Genomic DNA, 15,878 nt, shown 5'->3' on the forward strand with positions numbered 1-15,878 from the left:
TGGGGAGAGGAGGGTGTGGAAAGGTGAGAGGGAGGGAGAGGGGAGAAAAGCTGGCCTCTCCTTCCCATCTCTCTACAAATCAGTGTGATCCACACACACACACACACACACACACACACACACACACACACACACACACACACAGCTGTGTATATTACATAGTGTCTAAAGGCCTGCACAGACTGTACGATTTTATTTGGCTGTCTTGCCACAATTTTGCCGTCGCAGACCAAATTTCCATGTTGTAGGCAAATTCTTAGGTTGTAAACGATTGCCAGACATCTTGGCTTGTTCAGTGTGACAGGGTCTCGTTTTGACGATGAAGTACCACTACGTGCGGTCGTAGGCTCCAACAAAGTTCTGGCAAAATGTTTTGGAAGACTGGCCACCCCACATAGCCTGGATCCTCTCTAGGTTTCTTCCTAGGTTTTGGCCTTTCTAGGGAGTTTTTCCGAGCCACCGTGCTTCTACACATGCATTGCTTGCTGTTTGAGGTTTTAGGCTGGGTTTCTGTACAGCACTTTGAGATATCAGCTGATGTACGAAGGCCTATATAAATACATTTGATTTAGCCTTTACATTCTTCATTGCTGCGACTTGCTTGCTAGTTGAGATTTCTGTTCTTCACTCAGTTTGGTTGTTTGTTTCACGTGAATCTGATGCACACGTGAATTGGCCTTAAAGGCTGATGCAGTAAACCGTACATCACACTGGTATAACTGTGGCACAGCATGAACATGCCTGGGAAGAGAAGAGAGAGGAATGGAGTCTTATGGACTTGTACACAGAAGGGGTCTAAGCACAGAAGAGTTAGCCAGAGAGAAGCTGCTGTCTGGTAATTGTGGGGTACTAATGGGATGGGGGTTACAGGGGCAGACGTGGACTTGAATATATGGTGCATCAAAGGGAATGTGTGTGTGTTGTCCTTACCCCCAAACAAACCCTCCTTGGAGTTCAAACCCAAAAAAATGTTAAGTTGAATGTTTCTCCAACTGACTTTTTTCTCTTTCTTTCCTTGAAAAAGCAGGGCAGGAGTGCTGGAGGATGTGAAACTTAAGGAGGTTCTTCTGATACTCCCTCTCTTTTTCAGACCAATGACATCAGAGGTGGGCTGGCACGTTCTAAAAAAGACGAAGGGAGAAATGGGAGGGGAAAAACAGCCTCCCTCTTCCACACCCTCTTCCTCCCTCCCTTCAGTCTCCATCCAATCCTTTGTGAAAACCTTGAGGCACCAGGCGTCAGAGCTCAGTGTGTTGAAGTAGCCGCTAGTTCAGCCATGCTCCAGACAGAGCTCCAGCTCTAACCCCTAACCCCAGCCTCACTGAGCCCACAGAGAGGAGATTTTGCTGGGCAGCAGGCTGCAGACAGAAGGCCTCTGGCTCTCTAGGAGGGGGACCGGTTGAGATCCCAGGACAGAGGGAGTAGAGTGGATGAGAGAGCCAGAGATGAACCCCTGTGTGAGATGGGAGATATGCACATGAGCAGAGCTTGAGGAGGGGACTGAACCGGAGCACGAGGCTCTCTGAGCACTGCCTGACTAACGACACACACATACATCTGCAGGACACACTCTCTCACAAACAAACACAAAAAGGTAAGCAGCTGCATGTCTCATAGTTTGTCCCCCCCCCCTCTCTCTCTCTTGTGTGGCTATGTGAGCAGCTGGGAGAGCTCTGCAGGAAAGGTTAGGATGTTCTGTGAGGGAGTTATTTTCTGTCTGCAGAAGAGTCAGAAAAGTGTATCAACGCTCCGCTTCTCCAGAGGACTGGGATCTAGATCTGAACAGCTTTACTGTGAGGCTGGTTGTACATAGTGTACAGTGGGAGTAAGAGGGACGCCTCCGACAAAGAGGCTGTATTCGGACGTCACTCATGATTTGAGCTGGACTGAAGGAGAGAAGGGAGCTAGCCACACACAGCTGCTCAGCAACAGGTAGCCTGCATTGTAAATGTCCATTCACTGCTGCTGGGCTCTTTACTGGGCTCTTTACTGGGCTACTGAAACTTTACTACTTTTCCTTTCAAACTACCACTAGTTAAATAAAGTGCATGTCTTTCACTAGAGTAACTCCCTGTCGAGCTGGACTGTTTCCATAACTCTATTATTCAAGAGGAGAGGGAGGAAAAGAGAGAGAGAGAGAGCCATGGTCCTGTTTATTTCTCTAAGCTTTGGTTTCCTAATACCTTCTCTGCCTGTCCTAGGGCCGATAGTGCAGAATGAGAAATGGTTGTTAAATTAACCAGGATAGATTAGGGTTAAATAAATAAGTCACAACCTAATGAGGTAGTGAGTGACTCTACAAGTGTGTGGCTCGATGACAAGCACACGTACCCACTTGCATTTTGTGGCTTCATCAAGAGTGACTGGGGTTGTTTCGGAGTGAATAGAAAATCCCATTCATGGCGTCTTGTCTGAAGAAAAACAACCCTGATAATACAATGTAATTCTACTCTGACCATATCCTGCTGCGGCCGACGCTACCCTCCATCCAGACATCCACCACGGTCATGCAGCATCTCTGAACCTCACCATGACACTGGGTCTTTGAACACTAATTAGTATCAGTCTGCTAGCGCTCATATTGCCACTCACAATTATGTTAAACTGCTTTCACTTATACATGCTCTACTCTGTCAGTGAGATCCATGGAAAACTCTCTCTGCTCACTGAGGATGCACATCTGTTAATGCTGTAGGACTGGAGATAGGGAACGCACGTACATACGCATGCGCGTACAGCCACAGAGTTCACATAGGCAGTATTAACAACAGCTAAAGCAAACATGAGGGCAGGACTAAATGTCCTGAAAATGTTTCGTGAGGACGAGTGTTTCTCAACAAGCGATAAAACAAAGAGCAAATCACGGCCCTAAATCATCTGACAGACAGAGCGACAGAGCGGGAGGGAGGGAGAGGGACTTTCCCAGTCCAACGTCATCAGAGAAGACCCTGTGCTTCCCAGCAACACACATTGACAGGACTTGACATCCAGGTTTGGAGACGATTTAAAACTTAAGACATTTGAGGAGTAGGTCTATTCACATGGGATTCCTGAGAAACTCAAACACTCACTGTGGTGTCAGTCCACAAACACACAGTTTGCAGCTCTCGCTCTGACCACAATACCACAGGTACAACGCACACTCCACTGAGCCGGCCTGTCACACAGGGAGTAATACACACTTTATTAAGCAAATCAATTAATTTAAGTCAGCCTGCACCAATGGGAAAAGACAGAGGGGGGAAATAAGAGAAAGAGGTAATATACAGAGCTCATACATGGATCTGTTATGTGTTAATGACGAATCAGACAGCAATGAGTCAAAACTACTCTGGTAGGAAAGGAAAGAGGAAGCGAGAAGGGAGAGGACAGCGGGAGGCAAGACACAGGCACACACACAACCAAGAGTCAGAGGACACTGTGTGTGTGTCTAATAGGTAACATATGTGCAGAGGTTTTTAGCAGCATGGTGACTGACAGAGCAGTAAAAAAATAACAACACCAGAGGATTAACGGTTCCGCTCCAACATAAAACACACTGCATTATCCACCCTATAGGTACTGGAGGGTCACACGCACACACACACACACCTTGTTATCTTGAGAGTGTGTGTGTGTGATGGAAAGAGTAAGGGAGGCCTTGAATGAACCCAAGCTAACCCTAGACACAGCAGTCAGCACTCAACGACATATACACAAACAGAGAAGCCCACAAGGGAGCTTGGGTGTGTGTGTGTATGAGAGAGACCTGCTCGGGCTTATGCCCCACAAAGAGTAATTGATTATGGGGTGGGGGTGAAGGCAGAGTGGGACCACACCCTACTACTCCGCGAACCCCACATTTGACTTCTGACCTGAAACTCGTCTAGGGTTCCAGTCAAAACGCACAGTGGAAGAACCAAAACATTGACTCCAGTGTGGTGTTGGGCTGTGGAAGAAGTCTCTGTAAGAAGGCTTTTTGGGTTTGGGAGATCAAACCTAAAGGCCCAGACATGTCCTTGTGGCTCCCTTCCTCTTTCTCTAGTTCCCTCGGTTTTCCTCTTCTTCATCCTACAGACCGGCTCCAGGACCAATTAGAGTTTAGACGGACTCTTTCACAAGGACATTTTCTCCCTCTCTACTCCTCATTCTCTTCCCCCTCTATAACCTCACTTACCCCCGTCCTCCACATCTCCTGCTTCATCGCTGTTTCTATCAGTTAGTATGACATGGTGTCTAGCATGTGGAGGTTGCCTGGGCTGTTGCCTGGGTTCTGATTAATTGCTAACATGTTTCAGGGGTGCGTGTGAGAGAGCGAGAGAAAACAAGACAAAGAGAGAGCAAACGACAGAGAGCAAACGAGAGAGAGAGCAGATCATATTTATGTTTGGGAAGGGCTGTGTTTTTATGAGACATTGTGTGTGAACAGTAGGGTCCTGACAGGACCAAGTTTGTCGTAGAGTTTTTTACAGATGTGCTTCTAAAGCATCCTGTCCTCCTCTTCTGATCCCTATATTTTTCCTCCTCCTGCTGTTATTTCTAGTGATGTAGAGTATCTGTTGTGTGTTTGGGGGGGGGGTTGGAATCAGACAGGGAAAGGCTGAAGGCCAGACGGGATGTTGGAAGCTGGAGCCGCGAGGCTGGGAAATACATTGGCTATAAAAATATAAATCAATATTTTTCAAATATGCCCCTTCTCTTCCTGGTTCTGCCATCCATCAGACTAGAGACAGACACGATCCGTACCCAAATCTGCAGGCTTTAATAAAAATGAATGGAAGAGTGACACCATCCAGCCATATACAGTACCATTTAAAAGTTTGGACAGATCGGACATAAAGGGTTTTTTCTTTATTTGTACTATTTTCTACATTGTAGAATAATAGTGAAGACATCAACACTATGAAATAACACACAATGGAATCATGTAGTAACCAAAAAAAGTGTAAACAAATCTAAATATATTTTTTAGATTTCAGATTCTTCAAAATAGCCACCCTTTGCCTTGACAGCTTTACACACTCTTGGCATTCTCTCAACCAGCTTAGTGAGGTAGTCACCTGGAATGCATATTAATTAACAGGTGTGCCTTGTTAAAAGTTAATTTGTGGAATTTCTTTCCTTCTTAATGAGTTTGAGCAAATCAGTTGTGTTCTGACAAGGTAGGCGTGGTATACAGAAGATTGCTCTATTTGGTAAGAGACCAAGTCCATATTATGGCAAGAACAGCTCAAATAAGTAAAGAGAAATGACAGTTGATTACTTTAAGACATTAAGGTCAGTCAATCTGGAACATTTCAGTCGCAAAAAACATTAAGAGCTATGATGAAACTGGCTCTTTTGAGAACCGCCACAGGAAAGGAAGACCCAGAGTTACCTCTGATGCAGAGGATAAGTTCATTAGAGTTAAATGCTTCACAGAGTTCAATTAACAGACACATCTCAACATCAACTGTTCAGAGGAGACTGCGTGAATCAGGCCTTCATGGTCGAATTACTGCAACAACAAAAAAACACTACAAAAGGACACCAAGAAGAAGAGACTTGCTTGGGCGAAGAAACACGAGCAATGGACATTAGACAGGTGGAAATCCTTTGGTCTGATGAGTCCAAATGTGAGATTTTTGGTTCCAACCGACATTTCTTTGTGAGACGTAGAGTATGTGAACAGATGACTGCCACATGTGTGGTTTCCACTGTGAAGCATGGAGGTGGTGCTTTGCTGGTGACACTGTCGTTGATTTATTTAGAATTCAAGGCACACTTAACCAGCATGGCTCCCACAGCATTCTGCAGCAATACGCCATCCCATCTGGTTTGCACTTAGTGGGACTATCATTTGTTTTTCAACAGGACAATGACCCAAAACACACCTCTAGGCTGTGTAGGGAATATTTGATCAAGGAGAGTGATGGAGTGCTGCATCAGATGACCTGGCCTCCACAATTACCCGGCCTCAAACCAATTGAGATGGTTTGGGAGGAGTTGGACCGCAGAGCAAAGGAAAAGCAGCCAACAAGTGCTAAGCATACACTACCTGTCAAAAGCTTTAGAACACCCCCATTTTTCCAGTTTTTATTGAAATTTAAGCAGCTCAAGTCCAGTAAATAACTCTGAAATGTACATTGCTTTTCAGTTTTTGGTAACCTAAACTTATATAAACTTCACGGCGCCAGGTCATCTTATAAGTTTAGGTTACCAAAAACTGAAAAGCAATGTACATTTCAGAGTTATAAAAACAGGCATTTTTCAGGGAGCAAGTAATGGGTTAACAATTTACAGCTTTTCTGCAGCAATGGAAGTAAATTAAGCCTTGAAAGTTTATGCTAACAAATCCTACAGGTGTCCCAACTTTTGTTGATTAGTTACAAACCCTCTGTCTGTATAAAAGCAGTGTTGGAACAGACTGTTACTACACCCTTTTAAGCATTATGTGGACAGTATTGTACTGCAGAAAGTAGTATATTGCTATCATAATGGTGAGAAAAAGGCAATTAACAAAGGAAGACAGACCATTATAACCCTTAACAGTGTAGGTCTTTCCTTTAGAGAAATTGCAAAGAAAGCCAAGGTGTCAGTGAGTAGTTTCCTACACCATCAAAAGGCACTTTGAAACTGGATGAAACTCTGACAAGAGGTCTGGCAGACCCAAAACCACAACAGAATCAGAAGACAAGTTCCTGAGAGTTAACAGCTTGCGTGATAGGCGGCTCACAGGACAACAGCTTCAAGCACAGCTTAACACACAAAGTCAGCAAGTCTTAGTTTCAACTGTGAAGAGAAGACTTCGAGAGCTGCAGGTTTGCGAACAATATTTGATTTCCATTGTAGAAAGACTGCAACGAGTGTGTTCGGCTGGTATGTCTGCAAAAGGTGGCTACTGATGAGTCAAAAATGTAGATTACATTTAGTTAAACAAAACAATTACATGTTTTTTTGTCTCCAATTGTTTATTTTTTCTATGCTTTAATTTCAGAGTACATTAAGACATCAAACTGTGCCAATTTCAATAAAAACTGTATTGGAGGTGTTCTAAAACTTTTGACCGGTAGCGTATGTGGGAAAAATATTCCAGGTGAAGCTGGTTGAGAGAATGCTAAGAGTGTGCAAAGCTGTCACCAAGGCAAAGGGTGGCTACTTTAAAGAACCTCAAATATAATTTGTATTTATTTATTTACTATATGATTCCATGTGTTATTCCATAGTCCTGAGGTCTTCACTATTATTCTATAATTTTGAAAATAGTACAAATAAATTAAAACCCTTGAATGAGTAGGTGTGTCCAAACTTTTGAATGGTACTGTATATAAATATGTTATTTAAGATAATGCCTGAGAAGCTGGTGTTTGGAGGATATATTGGCACAGGTATAGTTAGTTAGCAAGGAAGGGAGAAGAACATTGTCACCCAGCATGGCAATGGAACATTTAGAACGAATGACTGGGTCGCGTCCATAGAGGCAATACAAAAAGTCTTAACGACTGAGTCACGTCTCTGGCAACCAAACCAAAAGAAAAACGTGCATATTCAAATAATGATTGACATATTTTCATTAAAAACGTTATTTTGATGAATTTATTCATATCATTTCATCCTTCAACGAGATATAGTTCTGACACAAATTTAAGGTTGCTACCCAAGCCAGCTGGTCGCTCGTTCGGTTCGGTTGTCTGCATCTATGGACGCGACCCAGTCATTCGTTCTAAATGTTCCATTGCCATACCGGCTGGCAAAGTTCTTATCCCTTACTAGCCAACTAACTTAGAAGCATGTCAAACAGTGCAGCCAAAATAACAACAATAGCTCTTTTCACATTTGTATAAGCTGTTTTCTAGTGACATTTATTTTTGATACATCTGTAACAATAAGCTAATGAGGCGCGATTTCGCCTGGCATAGAAAATGTGCTCACTCGTAAGAACACTGTTGTTCAGAGGCAGCAGCATACAACTAACACAATCACTTAAAACTGAAGCTGGAAAGACTGCAAACCAGCTGCACGTTCAATTTGACCTGTTTTCTATTGATAGTGCTTTGTATAAATATACAAACAAATATTATGCTAATTCATGATTTCGACAGGCTGAGAAAAGCTGCCCACCTGTGTCTCATCCGGACACGTTCATTACGATGGGAGCGCTGGAGATCGAATTTGAATATTGAAACAATGTTGCAAATATCGTAGAGACAGACAACAAGGTTTACACAAATCTCCGCTGTTGAAAACTAAATGTTATTCTAAAAGAAAATGTGCGCTAATGTGTAGATGCTTTTTATTGTGGAGATAATAAATTGCCTGGCTGGGCTGATGAGACGGTAGATTGCGCAGTCAGACGGAACAGAGTAAATAGGCATTTTAACATTTGATTTAGCCGGTGGTAACTTGTGGAATAGACACTGGCTAGAATGCGTTTTTAACCAAATCGGCAATCAGCATTAGACCCACCCATTGAATAAATCTCTATATATGGCTCTGGCGCCATGTGATATATTGGCCACTTTAACCTCTAGTTAAGCAATAAGGCCCGAGGTGGTGTCGTATATGGGCAATATACCACGTCTAAGGGCTGTTCTTACGCACAATGTAACGCGGAGTGCCTGAACACAGCCCTTAGCCATGGTATATTGGCCATATACCACAAGCCCTTGATGTGCCTTATTGCTTTTATAAACTGGTTACCAACATAATTAGAGCTGTAAAAATAAATGTTTTGTCCAATGGTATACGGTCTGATATACCACAGCTGTCAGCCAAATCAGCATTCAGGGCTCGAACCACCCAGTTTATAATCAACTTTAACCCTGGTCTATAAATCCTGTGAGAATAGTGTGGCAAGAGCCAGAAGGCTGATCCCGTTGGTAGCAGCAGTGAGGACTGCAGATCTTTAAACAATCCTTCTCATTCATGATTTTTAGAGTGACTGGTTAACGCAGCTTCTGCCATGTCCTCTCTGGCTGAGGTTGCTGTGATTTCACTTACCACAGATTTACGCACTGTGTGGTGTGGTTGCACCCTAATCCCTTCTCTACTCACAGACAGTCTGCGAAATTTCCTTTCATAGGATAGCCGGAGGCAAAGTTATTATTATCCGTTGTGCCTTCATGATTGTGACATCACTCTGAGCCTTAACCAAAACAATGGCGTACAATCTCTCCCCTCGGATCTAAAACCAGTAGTAAACACCAACTTCAATGACAGTTATCTTAAAATTAAGAAGACCGCTATCTAATATTCACCCAACCCAATGACTTTGTCGTCGAGGAGGGTTTGTTAACTAGTATTTTCTTATAAAAGCTAAGTTAACAATGCTAACTAGCTAACGTTAGATAAACCGTGTCTAGACTCGGGAGCACATAGACAAGTCACATAGGCTTCAGGAGCCAGCTGGTTAGATATTATTTCACCATGGACAACAACTGGCTACTAGTTAGTTTTCACTAAAATATGTTCAACTCCTAGTTCATTTATCCACTGACCACCACATTTAGGATAGCTAAATTACTTGAATGTAGCCAAATAATCGGGACACATTTGGGTTAACTTACTCATATCAAGCAACAGACAGTTTGTGGAAAGGTAAAAATAACAATAGTAGACAGTGAAACTAAATAGATTGGTAGCTAGCTGGTGATGCTTTCATTTATTTCACAAATAATTTAGCTGAACCTGGGTTTTCCAAGTTGTTCAGTGTTTACTGCTCATGCAGATGAGCAAGCTTAAATAGACGGCTCTGCAATGCACACACCCAAGGCGGCTCAAACAATCACTCAAAATAATTTAATATTAATAATGACTTTGCCTCCGGCTATCGCAAAAAATATTTTGCAGCCGATCTGGCACTGGACCCAAAATGTCCGACCACCGCAACACAGCCCTGGAATGTAGGAGATCAGATGCCAAGGGGAGAGGAGGTAGAGGTGTTGAGTGGGGGGCTCAGAGCTAGGGTTGCAAAATTCCGGGAACGTTCAATCAATTCTCTGGTTTTCCAGATTGTCTGGTTATTCCCTTCTGATTCCGGGAATTTTCCAACCGGAATTTTAGAAGAAAAAAAAAAACAGGGAATTTATTTAACGTTCTCGGAATTTCGCAACCCTACTCAGAGCACAGGGTGGGGCTGGGGCTGTGTCTAGGGTGATTGGTTGCTGGAGCTGGCAGGGTTGGCATGCCCGTGAACAGCTTACTACATCACAGCAGAAATCTAAGATCCAAAGCCACAAAACTCCCAGAACCCCAACCCACAGGCCTGTGAAGAGCCAAACTAGCCAAAATAAGACTAGAAGGGCTAATGAGGCAGGAAACTGATTCTAGAGCTGCCTGCCATGGAGCATGTAACATAGTGGTAGGCTTCACACAGGAGGTGGTAATTTGTCTAGTAGAGATGAGGTAGCTTGGTAGCGGGGGCTATTGAATCCTGGGCTGTAGGCCTATATTGGCCCTGGGGTGAGGCAGTAATTTATACAGTAATACCATAACAGAGAGAAAGGGATGTAAGATGGTGTCTCTTGTCCCGTGAATGCTCCATTAACAGTCCATGTGTGTGTACGTGAATGGGAGCATATGGCTAAGAGCGAGACCGAGGTTTCAGGCCAAAGTCATAGGTCAGCTACCTTTTAATAACCTCTAGTAAGGTGAGCAGCCAGCGGAAAGTGACAGAGGTCACCCTGTTTCCATCGTGTAAGACTGGGAAGAGGGAGACCGGCCAGTGTTCCAGAACACAAAAGGCACAGTTACAACACACACACAGGTGCATGCGCAAGCACACCATCACACTCCTAAGGCTAGTTTTCCTTTGGCTGGGGTTGTACATTGCGACATCTGTTAGGGGGATACGTGAGCCGTTGGCTATGGACCAGGAGCCAAAAGCACTTATTTTTATTGAATTTAGAGAGGTTGAAGGAAAAATAAAAGGCTTTAACAAGTTGAGAAGGGGGAGAAAAGGAAAGGTTGTGATTTCTAACTAGCTGTGTTTTGCGCTTTTCTAAGGTCTGTCCATCTCCCCTCACTACTGCCACCACCCATTAACTACTACAGCCTCAATACAGACCCAGAGTGTGAGGGAGGAGCAGACAGGTCGGGGATTAAGGGAGAGAAAGCCAGAAGAAAGAGGTAGAACAGAGTGTTGCATCAGTACTATAAGTAGTTGTTGAGGCGTAGTCCTGCTTCAGAGGTGTTGGGTCAAGCGCAGAAGACATTTCAGATGAATGGCATCCCCATTCCTCTGTATGGAGAGACAGCCAGGGAGATGAGAAGTGTATGACCCACTTTCTCCAGTTCCAACTCTGCATCTAACGGTCAGCTTTTACCTCTGTTTGCCTGCCTCCCCCCTCCCCCCTGTGAGGTTCTAGGTGTTCTGGGCAGTTCGGAGTTGTTTTGGTTTAGACGGCTCAGGTTGGTCTGACTGGTCGGGGCTTTCATCTGGCTTTGATGTCTAACTGAAAGAGACACGTCTCTTCTTCATCTTCTCTCTACACTAACCTCTCCAACCTCCACCAGTCTCTGTCTGTGTCCCAAATGGTCACCCTAGAGCACCATGCGCCCTGGTCAAAATGTGTGCACTAAATAGGGAATAGGTTGCCATTTGGGACTTAATCTGAGACGGACTGACTCAGTAGAGAGCTGGTTCAATCTACATTCTGCCCCCCGCTACAGACGTGCTCTTCCTGTAGGCCTTCACTAGGCGTTAAGACACAGTGTACCGACACAGAGTACAGGCCCCTGACAGGTCTGGTCAGAATGCTCTACTTCTGTGGTGTACATACATAGAAAGAAAGAGGGGGAGAGAGTCAGAGAAATAAATAATGTAACGACAGTGATAGGTATGTGTGCTGTTCAGTGTGGATTGGTTTGTCTGTCTCAAAGGGAGCCTGATAATGGAGCAGTATGGACATGGATGAAGGAGCTGGAAAAGTAACTGCCTTCAGGAGAGCAGTGTGTCTGTGTGTGGAGACAGAGCTCGAAGGAGCTGTTAAAGCCATTATCAGGTCAGTGAGGATAGAGGACCTGGTTACGTTGTCAGGGGTGTCTGCTGTCAAATTAACACACAGCCAGAGAAATGAAGAACGAACTACACACACTTTTCACAGCGTATTGGCTCGGCTAGCACACACACACACACAAACACACACTCTGGCACACAGTATCCACACTACTAATCGAACTGACAGAGTTGACTCTAGTCCTGAGGAGCAACAACGGCATTACAGGAGCCACACAGGGCGTCAGTTTAAGGATGGGGGTTTTAGGTAGTGAAAACTCAGGGTGTAAAGTGGAGCAGCATGTAGGTAGTGTGTGTGTGTGTGTGTGTGTGTGTGTGTGTGTGTGTGTGTGTGTGTGTGTGTGTGTGTGTGTGTGTGTGTGTGTGTGTGTGTGTGTGTGTGTGTGTGTGTGTGGTGTGAGATAGTGATGAGAAGCAGACATGGCAGGCACCTGCAGAGGGACAAACAACAGTAGGGGTCAGAGAGAGGTTACAGGAATCAGAGCAGGGCCAGGGCACTGGGGCAAAAGGGGGGAGTGGTGGTGGGTGGAGAGCAGGGCTCTAAAGTGTGACCAACGTGGTAGCATATATGCAAGTAAATATTTTGCTGTTCAAATGTTAGTTGGGAGCACTGTGCTACAATGAAAGAATAATTGTTGTAATGATAAGGCTTCGCTGTACCTTTGTTTCCGAGCGCCCTAGAGAACCAAGTGAGTGCAGATTTGTCAGGTATTCGTATCAACATTTTTGCCTTTATAATAAACTAATGTATTTACAGCATTAGATATTCGTTTCTAGGGCACAACAGGTGCTTCAAAAGGTAGCTAAAATTCATTTAGGCCCAATATAGGCTGTATCTCAATCAATTACACTATTATTTTTGCTCCTAAATTTCATGTGGTACTCCTAACTAAGTGCTACCAATGAAACATTTTCATTTAGAGCCCTGGCAGAGGGAATAACAGACATCACGAGAGGTAAATAACATTTTCTACTTAGCATACCTGCGTGTGTGAGTGTGTCTGGGTTTCCGTTAGTAAAATGTGGTGCCGGACAACATGACCAGAAAGATTCTCATTCACCGACCATTTGAGAAATTTACCGGACCAATCTGCATTAGATGGGTTGCTAATGTGACTAAGCCTTTGGCTCAACAAAAGAAAGTTGATATGAAAACCAATAGAACAGGAGCAAAATGGTGGTTTCAATGGAAGCTCTAAAATAACGTAGCAGGTGGAAAAAGACACCTGAGCGAAGTTCCCACTTCTGTTTTTCAGGGGAAACGGAAGTTAGGTTGAAAATACTGTATCCCTGAAAACCGGATGTTAGCGCTTCCTGGAGATTGCATAGGCTATGGCGGCTCTGACAGAGAACAGACATCCAGACCTACTCCTGCAGAATGACTGGACAGCAATTTGTTTCCCAGCTCCTTGGGACACCAGCTAACCCTTCTGCTGCTTGGTTGTAAACTTCCTAGACCATCAGATTGGAACAATACAAATACACAGGGATTGTGCAAACTAAACTTTTGGCTCTGGTGCTCAAGCGTCTGTTATTGGGAATTATTCTGCCACATGACTAATTCACTGCCTTGGAGATCATTGACATTTTCTACAACTCCATTTCCAGCAAGGCAATCACATAATCTCTACCCCTCGCCAAGAGGGAAACTCCCCTGGTGTTCGAGTTGTAAACTGGCTACTGTAAAATGTCCATTATTAGTGAGCTTGACTACTACTTCTGACAAAGACTGTTTGCTAGTAATTATTAGCTGTAAACATGCTATTTAATTGTTCAACGCTGGCAACATACTGCAACCAAAGACCGTGAATTGTGAAGATAAGCAGAAAATGCCACTCCAATCGAAATGGCTGATCCCATTTGTAGGCGATGTCATGGCGATGTTGGCTAGCTAAGCTCATGCGCAGAAACACATCATCAGGTCTAACAGTCGTCTCGTGCCGAACTGCGCATGTGCAGGCCGTCAAATCAAAGCCACTCCTTCGATAGAAGTTGTTTTTGGATGAAAATGAAAACGTGTTAGTTTCTCACGTTCTTGAGGTTGGGGTAATAACATGTTCAACTACTTATTAGAATCAAGGTTGTGCCTTTAGATTGAGAAAATGAACAAGAAAGGAAGAATGTTTCACTTCTCAAACACCAAACTCTGGCCTGGTCTGCTTGGTCTGTTTCAAAAATGTTCCCGGAAGTCTTGCAATGTTGCGCCTCTGGGTATTAGAAAACACGTCTTGCTTTGTTGTTATGAATCTGCCGCAAAACTATTTTCCTTTTTAGGGATATAATATACAGGACTAGCATATTGGTATATTGTCGTCAACAACTGCATTTTTCATTGTTTGGAAAAGTTAACTCTCTTCACACTAACTCCTGTTTCTTCATCCATTGCAGGGAAGCATAGAGGAAGTCCAAGAGGCATCCAGCCAGTAGAAGACCATGAAGGGTGTGGTTGGGGTGAGATGTAGGGTGTCGTGGAGCCTGTGTGGCCTGCTCTGCCTCTCTCTCTGGGGGCTGAGCCAGTGCAGCGGTTCCAGACAGGCCAGAGAGACCAGGGACCAGCCCAGGGACCATCCCATGCTCAGGGCCAAACGGGCTCCTGCTGATGATGTCAAGAAGTGCTCCTACACCTTCCTCATTCCCGAGCAGAAGATCACAGGTCAGTGTTTTGTCTTCTGTGAAGACGGTCATTTATTTTTTGGTCCGGTCTTGTTTCGTGACTTTGAATGATTCTAACGTCCATCATCAGGCCCCGTCTGTGCCAGCGCCACGGGCCCAGAGCCGGACAAAGAGCGTGTGACGCGGATCGACATAGCTGACGTGAGAGAGGTGCTGTCCAAGCAGAGACGGGAGATTGAGACCATGCAGCTGGTGGTGGACGTGGACGGCAACATGGTGAACGAGATGAAGCTGCTGAGGAAAGAGAGCAGGAACATGAACTCCAGGGTGACCCAGCTTTACATGCAGCTGCTGCACGAGATCATCAGGAAGAGGGACAACTCCCTGGAGCTGGCCCAGCTGGAGACCCGGGTTCTCAACGTCACCTCAGAGATGCTGAGACTGGCTTCACGCTACAAGGTTAGAACATCAAGGTGTAAACTGGCAATGTGCTTAATGCTACTTTCATGTATAAATCAAATCAAACGAAGCGTGTTAGAAGCAAATCAATAGTGCCATAATACAGAAGCTTTAAAAAGACCAGCAAACAATAATTTGATATAGTTTGAGGATATTTAGATATTCTATAACTAAATGAAGTGATTTATGACCTTTTGTTACCTTCTCTTTCTGCCACCAGGAGCTGGAGGGGCGTTTCGCATTGATGGCAGGGTTGGTGAACAACCAGTCGGTGCTGATCGCTGCGTTGGAGGAGCAGTGTCTGCGGACCCTGGGGCATAGTGAACTACCTGTGGTCCCCCCGCTGGTCCAGGTGGTGCCAGAGAGTATCCCCGTCAACAGCCGCTTTACCAACGAGATACAGAGGGACCATACCAACCGAGCCTTCCCACGGGGGTCACGCATGGACTCCCCCACTGCCTCCCCATTTGCACTCAATCCACCCCCACCGCAGGGCACGCTCACCTCAGACGGTATGTACCAAGTAGCGCCGGGAGGGGTGGTTAACGTTAAATGAGGAAAACACTATAATTGTGTCCAATTTTCACAGCATGTGGAGTTGGTTGGAAGCAGTGCTGGTACTGTAATTTCTGAATTAGGCAGAAGCTAAACTCACAGTAGGCCGGGCAGACATTTCACATCTCGAATGATAAGAAAAACGCAAAATTAGCAATGCGGTGGCCAATGGTGCATCTAATTCCCTAAATGCCTGGCAAATGAGTAAACGGTCTGGCTAATGGGCCGGCTGTGGTATAGTGGGTTCATACCTGGCAGGAAAGACTGAAGCAGTGAG

The 15,878-nt window shown here is 44.7% G+C and overlaps 2 protein-coding genes across 10 annotated transcripts in view; one reads left to right on the forward strand and one right to left on the reverse strand.

Annotated features, from left to right (window-relative positions):
* Positions 1–15,878, reverse strand: part of LOC118359085 (ras-specific guanine nucleotide-releasing factor RalGPS2-like) — a 153,390-nt gene that overhangs the window by 30,728 nt on the left and 106,784 nt on the right. The gene's annotated exons all lie outside the window — the stretch shown is intronic.
* LOC118359086 (angiopoietin-related protein 1-like) overlaps positions 1,090–15,878 on the forward strand; it is a 30,337-nt gene continuing 15,548 nt past the window's right edge. The window contains exons 1-4 of one of the 2 annotated variants that reach the window (XM_035737316.2): positions 1,090–1,594; positions 14,363–14,627; positions 14,718–15,046; positions 15,267–15,558. In XM_035737316.2, coding sequence (XP_035593209.1) covers positions 14,408–14,627; positions 14,718–15,046; positions 15,267–15,558 — 841 coding nt within the window. In that variant the 5' untranslated portion in view covers positions 1,090–1,594; positions 14,363–14,407. Of the gene's footprint in view, positions 1,595–1,799; positions 1,933–14,362; positions 14,628–14,717; positions 15,047–15,266; positions 15,559–15,878 lie in introns of those variants that run through there. The other variant, XM_035737317.2, reaches the window with a different exon arrangement.

This window comes from Oncorhynchus keta, chromosome 26 (genome assembly GCF_023373465.1).
Source record: "Oncorhynchus keta strain PuntledgeMale-10-30-2019 chromosome 26, Oket_V2, whole genome shotgun sequence".
In the NCBI taxonomy this organism is placed as follows: domain Eukaryota; kingdom Metazoa; phylum Chordata; class Actinopteri; order Salmoniformes; family Salmonidae; genus Oncorhynchus; species Oncorhynchus keta.